This window comes from Ipomoea triloba, chromosome 3 (assembly GCF_003576645.1).
Source record: "Ipomoea triloba cultivar NCNSP0323 chromosome 3, ASM357664v1".
NCBI classification, from domain to species: domain Eukaryota; kingdom Viridiplantae; phylum Streptophyta; class Magnoliopsida; order Solanales; family Convolvulaceae; genus Ipomoea; species Ipomoea triloba.
Genome location: NC_044918.1, coordinates 11101423 through 11111245, shown reverse-complemented (window position 1 = coordinate 11111245; position 9823 = coordinate 11101423). Strand labels below are relative to the sequence as shown.

At 40.0% G+C, this 9823-nt stretch overlaps 1 protein-coding gene across 1 annotated transcript; it reads right to left on the bottom strand.

The window, feature by feature from the left end:
- Positions 1-257: 257 nt before the first annotated feature.
- LOC116012613 (cellulose synthase A catalytic subunit 5 [UDP-forming]-like) lies at positions 258-6711 on the bottom strand. Its single transcript, XM_031252195.1, has 14 exons — positions 6108-6711; positions 5055-5250; positions 4758-4966; positions 4567-4657; positions 4292-4478; positions 3907-4173; positions 3415-3760; positions 3135-3272; positions 2760-2885; positions 2442-2654; positions 2074-2356; positions 1761-1954; positions 1322-1672; positions 258-1170 (listed from the first exon to the last, which is right to left on the bottom strand). The coding sequence occupies exons 1-14, from the start codon at positions 6186-6188 to the stop codon at positions 586-588; spliced, it is 3267 nt and encodes a 1088-aa protein (XP_031108055.1). The 5' UTR covers positions 6189-6711; the 3' UTR covers positions 258-585.
- Between the last annotated feature and the right edge of the window lie 3112 nt (positions 6712-9823).

Below are 9823 nucleotides of genomic sequence, written 5' to 3'. Positions count from 1 at the left end.
ACTCATAAAAGTTAAAAACTTTATAATCCAAAAAATTCATGCCTTGAGCATATTCCTGTTTCAAGTTGGCCAATGGTCACATTATAATTAAGTATAAAGTTTATTAGATTTGAGACTGTCAAATTTGATTATTTTATTGCTAATATCAATATTGGCAACCACGGTCTAAAGTGATCTATCATACTACACTAATTCTTCTAAGCCTGCATCAAAGCTTTGAATACAAAGAACATCCCTAACTAATTAGAAACTTCCTCTAGTCATTAAAATTAAAATTTAAAAAAAAAATATTGAAACTCTTATAGGGAAAAATGTACATTTCAAAACCTTAAAATATTGGGCATAAATTTAAGCTAATACTATCAACCCTTTACCATTCTCTCTCAAATACAAACACTCCAAAGAAGTAACAAAACCTTCCAGACTGGCATTTCAACATAAAGAATAAATGGAATAACCTTTAGAAAACTATGAATCTGTGAACTCCCACTGCCTTGTATCTACATATCTCCAACTCTACTTATTCTGCATTGGGTACATCTCTTTGAGAGCAGTAACAAAAGTTAAAAAGTATTTCGGGTTTCATCAGCCGTCGCAATTCAATCCGCAGATTTCCAGAACAGGGCCATCTCTCGACACGAATGGATTCACTCTTACCCACAGCAGCGTCAATATTGAAGCCAGCAGTATTGACCATACGATGACAATGGTTGGAGTCCTGTCTTGCTTTCCCAGCAAACCTTTGAGGAACGGATAGAGATGGACGATGACCCAGAAGGCGAAGAATAGTCTGCCAAATAATGGACCCCAGGAATCATAGCCGTTGTTGATGGCATTTGAGATACCTACCACAACCCCGACTACGTTTATTACCAGTAACGTGGTTGGGGGTATTAGCAGTGATGTCCACTTAAAGAGGTAGAGCTCAGAAAACTCCCCATCGTCGCCTCCTTTTGATGTGACGGTGAAATTTGTGTCAACGCCAGCCAAAACCTTGAGTAGACCTTGGAAGAGAGCAAAAAGGTGCGAGGAAACGCCTCCAATAACCCAGAACTGCTCGTTTCTCCACCAGTCATCTATTCCAACGCCTCCCCATTGCATTTCAAGGACACCAGTGGCAGCAATGGAGATGAACATAGCCATGAATACAATGCTGGCGTAATTACTTATCTGTAAATGAAACATAGCCATGAATAAGAAGACGCTGTAATGATGCATATTGCTAACCAATGTTTCGGTCTTTGAGGGTTTTTATACTGAAGAGTTTTAAAACAAGACACAATCAAGCAACTAGAAATAACATCGGAATATAATTAATTACCTCAGGAACGATAAATTTCCCGGTCAGGAGGCAGATAGCAGGTAAGGAACAGTACACAAGCAAGGGAATGGAGGTGAAAGGATATATAACCGAGTTAATGTAGGAAAGCCTTTCCAACCCCTTCAAGCCACCCCCATAGCCGTACCAAATGGGGCAATGCTTGCTCATAAAAATCTCAACGGAACCCAGAGCCCACCTGAGAACCTGGTGGAGACGGTCCGAGAGATTGATGGGAGCAGAACCCTTGAATGCAGGTCTCTTAGGAATGCAGTACACAGACCGCCAACCATGACAATGCATCTTGAACCCTGTCAATATATCTTCTGTAACAGATCCATATATCCAGCCAACCTGTTTGAGAATTCAAATATTCATGAGCAACAGACCAATACAAAAGATAAGGGTTAACTAAAAGGAATCGTATTTCTCATATCGTTACCTCCTTTCCCCATTCAGTTTTATCCTCATAACCGCAGCTAATTACATGGATGGCTTCTTTTAATAGAGATGCGGTCCCAGCATCCTTTGGAACACCTCCCATTTCTACAAGTGTCGAGGCTATAAAAACAGGAGATTGCCCAAACTTCTTCTCCAGCTTTGTTTGTGTAGCCCGAGAGGGATCAGCATTCATCTCTGCACATGACAATCCAATTTAATCTTTGTCAGCCTTTTGCAAGCTCAAGTTACATCACTGTTTCATGTAACCATTCGCAATAAATAATATTACTACATATCGATCTGTAAAATGGTACCTTCAATTCCTTCTTCAATGGTTTCAAGTGCATAGACTTGTTTCGATGTATCCCTGTGTTTTGGCTTCTTTTTCCTCTCTTTCTTGGTTTTCCCTTTACTGTTCTTTCGGGGTCCACGACAACAGCAGCAGCAGCAGAACAATTTTGGCCAACAATTGCAAGTCTTATTGGGTTTCTTCTTCTTTTCCGGGGCATCATATCCATAAAGGGCTTGCCGTCTGAATACACACCCAGTTCCAACATATATGGGTCCTTGTAAACCGTCTAAACCTTTCATGTTAATCTGTATGAAGTACAATATTCAGCTTTGACCAAGTTGGTGGCAAAATATAATATTTTAATTGAAGAAACGAAGGAGAAACACATACATCAAAGAATACAACATTTCTGTTTGAGTATCTGTCATGACGATCAATCCCATCAAACCTTTGTGGAAACTGCACATAGCAGATTTTCTTTCCTGAAGTGGGATCCATAAAGAAACACATAGCTTCCCTCAATGCCTTGCTATTGTTGATATAGTGATCGCAATCAACATTCAGAAGGTACGGAGCATTTGAGATGACTGCAGAAACTCGCACCTAATTTCGGACCAAATTTTATGTCAATCACAGAAAATTTCTAGTCTTGTATTCTCTAGATGCTAGTATGTTAAGTACATCTCATAATTTAGAAGTGGGCTTTACCAAAGCATTCATGGCTCCTGCTTTTTTATGGTGATTGAACCCGGGTCTCTTTTCACGAGAAACATAAACCAATCGAGGTAACTCATTTCCTGCAATATCTCGAACACCATCTTCACCAAGAAATACCTATATAAAAACGAAACCAGAGAATGAGATGGGAACCAATGAAAATGGAGGAGGCCTTTCAGTTGCCTGGAACCTTCAAATTAAAAGCAATTTGCTCTTAGGTTACATTATAAAAGGTTGACAACCAAACCAATTCAATTATAAAATCTAGTGTGTATTTTACAGCATATTTTTAAAAACCAGACACGTGAATGTACATGTGTGAATGTATATTTATATTTATTTACATTGAATAAACAACTTGCTTACCTGGATCATACCGGGATGGTCTCTGACATCGTTTCCTGGCCAAGGAGTGCCATCCTGCATCGTCCAACCATCTTCAGGAACTTTTTGTGCCATCGCAACCAAACCATTTATCCGAACTTTAAATTCTTCATATTCTCTCTGTATACAGGATGAATATAATTAATAACATCATAGAGACCAACACTAATGAACCCCAACCAATTATGGATATCAGAATCCCATAATCTACTACAGAAGAATTTTCAGCAGGAAAAATTTAGTGTGAAAAGTTGAGAAAAACCTTCATTGCACGTCGCTGCTTGACAAAGGCTGGATTAACTTTATTTTTCAGATAGTCAATTTTCTGGGAAAAATACCATTCCGGAGCTCGTGGTTCAATATTAAACTTTTTGCAGAAGGGGACCCATTTCCTAGCAAATTCAGATGTCTCAGAAAGGGCTTCAAATGTAAGCATGGCAGCACCATCATCTGACACATAGCACGACACTTTGTCAACCGGATAGTCCACTGCCAGAATGGATAGGACAGTATTTGCAGTGATTAACGGAGGCTCTTTCATGGGATCAACTGTGCTGACAAAAATGTCGACAGGGGCCAGTTCAGATGGCTTTCCTTCTTTCTCATACCTGAGAAGTAATAACACAAAAAATGATGGGAAAATCACATTGTCTTCTTAATCTTAACAGTTGGTATCACTAGAGAAATTCAAATTTCAATGCAATAAATGTACATAAAAGGTACGAAGTACTTTCAGACATGTAGCAACGTCTACCTAAGTGATAGTCGATCAAGGTATGTTTCTCGCACAATAGGGTACCATTTTGGGAATTGATCAAGAACCCATGATACTGCAAACCATATCTCGCAAATAACTGATGTCAACCATAGGCCATATGCATCAGCAACTGGATGAAGAATCCTATAATGGAAAAAGAAGCCTAGAATAATGAGGCGCATAATAATTAGAATCCTGTATGGGTTTATTTTGCTTGAAGCAATAGGTAACTTTCTGGACAGTGGCTGCCTTCCTTCATCCATCCTGTGAATGCATTTTAAAATGCGGGTTAATTCCAAATCAAAGAAAATAAGAGAGAACAATTGTGAGAATACAGTAAAATATAAAACAACATTTTAGTATATATAAGGCAGTTACTTACATAGGTAAGTCAGTATCATCAAGTGCATTTCCATCATAGCCACCACCATCGCCATTCCCGTGATGTTTGATGGCCAGAAGCTTGTCACCCTGTTTTTTCTTCCACTCTTCCATGCGGTCCTTCCATGCCACACTTCCATAGCCGTATAATGCAGCATCCTTCTCTGGAACCATTGGCCTACATTGCACTGAATGGACAAAGATTTACCAGTTTGCTTTCAAAGTAACAAGTAGAAAATGCTACTGATATAAATCTTGTAGACCAGATTAACATACAAGAAGCAGATGGATCACCATACGGACTTGCATAAACCGCATTAGCAGAAGGTATTATAAGAGCATGCTGATTAGAAGAGATTTCAGAATCCTAGTGCAGGAAAAGAGTCAGCAAGTTAGGTTTGTGCTCAAAAAGATATTGTCATGATTCTAAGGAAGTGAGAAAGGATGAATATACAGCAATCAATTACCACTTCGCCATACGTCAAGAGAGGAACTTCTAGTGCAGGGGTGAATGTGGCACTTTGAGATGAACTGGGATGACCAACATAACCATTAGAAGAATGAATCACCCCAGCAGGTAGGGTTGGGCCAAAAGCTTCACTGTTACCATAATCAAACTCATGCTCTAGGTCATCAATGTCATCCTCTTCCTCATCACCCGCAACCCGAGGACTACCTGCAGTTCACCCAATACATTGAGATATATAAGTCATTCATTGAGCAGGACTCCAGTGAGGATTCACATAATGGAGTAAATATTTTACCTTTAATGCGCTTATATCTAGTTTTACACTGGGGGCAGGCCTGACTTCCCTCTCTTCTTTCATACTCATAGCAAGGTCTGCAAACAGGGAAGGCACATTCGTTGCATGCGACAAAGAGCTCTCCATCTACAGTTATTTCAATTTCATCCCCGCAAATCTGGCATATTTGGCCACTTAATTCTCGCACCGACTTTATCTAGAGAAAAGAATATCATAAAAACCAACAAGTATTTTAGAATCAGCGTATGAGAACCAACAAGAGTGCAAAGCACCATCACCTTAACAATTTATGGCATGAACCCTTTTTTCAATCAATTATCAGTCCAATTTCCAAATACTACTACACCTCCAAAGTCTTATGAAAAAAGAATTCAGATCAACTTTTGGCAAACATTTGGTCCTATTTTCAAAAAAAGGAACAATTGCAGTCTTACTTTTATCTAAACAAAAATAATATCATGCCCCCTGTTAGAATATATGCATAAACCCATCAATTTTCTGCTGATAAAAGACAATTGGGAAGGGAGGTAAAGTATTTTGTCACTGTCATACCGTCTACTATCCCTGAAGCATAAGCTTACAAGGATTGAAAGAAAGGATAATAAAAGTAAAACAAAACCAAATGTTTTAAAACCTAAACTCACATTCATAGATCACTAAAATCCAGTGTTCAATAACATCGATACACATACTTCACGGAAACTGAAGTTTCCAGTAAAAAGAACAGTAATAATCAAACTAGAGCTAGGAGTTTATAGATCAGCGATCCACTCCCAAACAAAAACAGAAACAAATAAAGGATTATTATACCAGCAAAGATAAACAACTCAATATATCTGCAATCAAAGAAACCAAGGAAAAATATAAAACAGCTTTAGAATTTAGAACCAGTCTCTCCAAAGAGGAAGAAATGGAAATAGCATTACACCGGGGGTAAACAGGTTTCAACAAGAATCAATAAACCTTAAAAAAAATAAAATTACACTTCCAAATAGCAATATTAGAATTCACATTTACAATAAAACAAAAACAGCAGCTTTAGAAAAATCTTACTCTCCCAATTTCATCCGCATTAATGAGCACAAACTCATTCCTATTGTGAGAACCAGCAATAAGTCTCCCTGCTGTATTCATAGCTCTCCCACGCCAAAGCTTCGAAACCAGTATATCCGAAATCAGACCTCAAAGGGGATTCAGCCTTTCAGCGCCAAGAATCAATAAAAAAACCCTCGCCTTTAGCACTAAAAACTGAATCTTGGGGTTAAGCACACAGCGTAACCCACCCAACCCCAACAACATTCGCAAAAAAAAGCACACTAAGAAAAGAAATGAAGGAAAACCCAATACAACAAAATACCCAAATATGAAGAAGAAGAAGAAGAAAGAAATTAATTGCGCCCAGACAGGCGCAGTACGATAATAGTAAAATTGAAGGAATTCCCAAAAGCAGAGAGTGGTGAGGTGAGAGATGGCATCAACAGTGGAGGCAGGTTGGTAATTGATTTATACATTCATTCTTACAAGCTAAGAATGCAGTGTAATCCAGCTGGAATAGGAGCCCGACCAGCCAGGGTTCTAAAAATGGAGAGTGGAAATCTATGAAAGGAAAATGAAAATGAAAATGTGGACGCGTACGAGAGAAGCACAAAGCAAGAAAAGGGATGAGGTGCCCCTGCACATACCAAAGTATCGGTGAGTGACAATAGGAGAGAGAGAATGGAGTGGGCCCCGCTAGCTGGTACTAACATTATACACACACTCACCCAAATGCAAATCTCTCTCCACACATTAAACATTCACCTTAGTAATTTTCACAATTTTTTTTATACGGATTAATGTGTTATTAGATCATGGGAATTCATGGCTGCTTTAACGTAAATAAGTGATATATGCTACGGAGTATTAAAGTTATGTAATTCCTTGCTATTGATTAATGATTATCCTATAATATTTATTGTAAATTTCATATGCCTACTACTATAAAATAAAGAAATAGGTAACATTTTTATAGATGAAATAAAATTATTATTATTTTACCTTCTAATGTTTGCTTCTTAACATGGTAATAAAAATTTCTTTCCAAAAAAACATGGTAATAAAAAAGAAAATTGTTCATTAGTTATCATTAATTATCTGATCTCATAGAGCGTTAAAAAAATTATATATTAAGCAAATATAAAAAGAATTAATCAAATATTAAACATAAGGAGATAGAAAATTATGAAGTTAAATCATGAAATGTAGCATTACTCATAAGACATAAACAATAGGAAAAAAAAGGTCAAATAAACTCTTGAACTTTGCAAACTTTTAAATTTTAAAATGGTACAATTAAACACTTAAACTTGTCAAAATTAAAAAAAAAAAAATCCACTACGATTGACGAGGGACGATTTTTCTCTCTGAATACGTGATTGCTTTCCTTCCTGTCTTCTGTTATTCTTGGTAAGTTTCCGCCCACCGCATAGCCGTTATTGGCGATCTGTGGCGGGTGGCACCGATGGCTTCGCCTCCTAGACCGGTAGAGCCTCCACCGAACATACCAATGACTAAAGATGAGCAACCAGCGAGAACGGCAAAGAAGTACAAGCCAACGAAATGCACATTTGCAGACACAGTCTGTTCACAGCCGACCTTCAGTAGTGAGGAGGCGCCAACCTCTTATGAGAACGACTGGGCGTTCGAAGATCCGGAAATCGAATCGGATTGTGAAATGGATGAACAAGATAAATCCGATGGCCGTCCAAGAGTGATAATAGTGAAGGCTCTTCGGAAAGATTTGTGTCGCGAATGGCGACTTGCGCTGATTATCAAGTATCTCGGTAAACATATTAATTTTCATGTTCTAAACCAACGCCTTTCAAACATATGGCGTTTGCAAGGAAGGTTTAATCTTATGGATATAGGCTATGGATGCTTTGTGATACGATTTGATAATCGTAAGGACTACCTCCATGTCCTACTTGAGGGACCTTGGAAGATCGTTGACAACTATTTAGTGGTTCAACGGTGGGTGCCGAACTTCAAGCCAAAAATGGCTAAGATATCCAAAATGCCGGTATGGGTGAGACTCCCGGATTTCTCATGCGAATATTTTAGGGACGACGCCGTTAAACTAATCCTGGAAAATGTGGGAAAACCACTAAAGCTAGATCGCACAACCATGGCGAGGGAACGAGGAAAATTTGCAAGGGCGGTGGTGGAAATAGAACTAGACAAACCTCTGGTTTCAGAAATATGGGTAGGAAACGAAATTCAGAAGGTAGAATACGAGGGGCTGCACGTGGTGTGTTTTGGTAGCGGTACGGTGGGGCATTGTGAGAAGCACTGTCCCCTAAACACCAACAAGGCACTAGAAAAAGCTGATATGGTTCCCAATGGAGTTCCGGCAACCGGACAAGAGGAGGTTCAACAGGAAACCCCAGCCCCCCAAGTGTTGTTGTGGGTGGTGATAAGCGAAGCTACAGGCCCTAGATGTTGGTTACCAGGAAGCACAATCCTAAGGGGCAGCAAAAGCCACAGCAACAGACAAGGAAATCTACTACCTCAAATCTTAACAACAGAAACCAGTACCAGGTTCTTGAGGAAAACTCCGATGCTGTGCACACCAATCCAGCTACCTCCAGAAATAAAGGTAAAACTCCCATGAATGAGAATCCTACGGCTAACGTGAGACATGTGTCAATGCAGGGAACCAGAAGGGTGGAGTCGGATGCTGTCAGGACGCCTACTATCCCAAGCTCATCAAGTCCTGCCTCGGTGCATGGCACAACACAACAGACTACTAATACTAGTAAGGGAGTAAGAAATCAGAATTGAGGCCCAACTAGGGGTGGCAGCCGTGGCGGACGAACTAATGGCTCAGGTCGTGTTACACATCAACCTCCGGGGAACACCAATAGTGTTCGAGGGGAGCGAGCCAAGGGTGCAAGTCGTGCACACTTTACACTTCCAGTGAACACAAGAGCTGATCGAGACTCAGTCGCAGGAGTGTTCCAGTTTGGCAGTACACACAACTCTCCGGGTTCGCTGCCTTCCAATCTTGATAGAGATCGAGCTCTCAATGGTATTAATGGTTCCACGTTTGGGGAAGGCGGTCGTCATGCTTCTCCACCTGCGACAGGTGACCAATGAAGATCATCTCCTGGAATTGTAGAGGCGTGGTCAATGGGCGTGTGAGAAAACATGTTAAAGAGTTATTGAACACGTCAAAAGCCGACGCTCTCTGTCTCCTGGAGATCCGTTCCACTAGAATTCAGGGAATGTTGAAACTTGTGAATAACCTTGGGTATACTAATAATTTCGTTGTTGAGCCTTTAGGTTTTGCAGGAAGCCTTCTCCTTGTCTGGAAGCAGGGTCCTATTGATCTAGAAGTTATGGCCCACTATTCCCAGGCTATCCATACAAGGATCAAACGAGGGATTGAAGTTATCTTCTTTAGGTTCGCTTACGTCAGACCAAACCTCCTGGCTAAGTCTCGTTTCTGGGAGAACTATAAAAATGTGGGAACTAGCTTAAATGGTCCCTAGGTTGTCATGGGCGATCTGAATGATATCGCTTCCGGGGATGAGCAATGGGGTAGTGATAATATTAATACTACCAATACTCAAAGGTTTGTAGACACCTATAGCAACTGTGGTTTGATCGACCCAAGTCATTCAGGTCAAAAATTCACGTGGTGCCGGACGGCGGGAAATAGGGTGGATTCAGATGCGTAGGCTGGACAGAGTCCTTTGGAACATGGAGGCGCAGTTGGCGTTTCCCGAGGG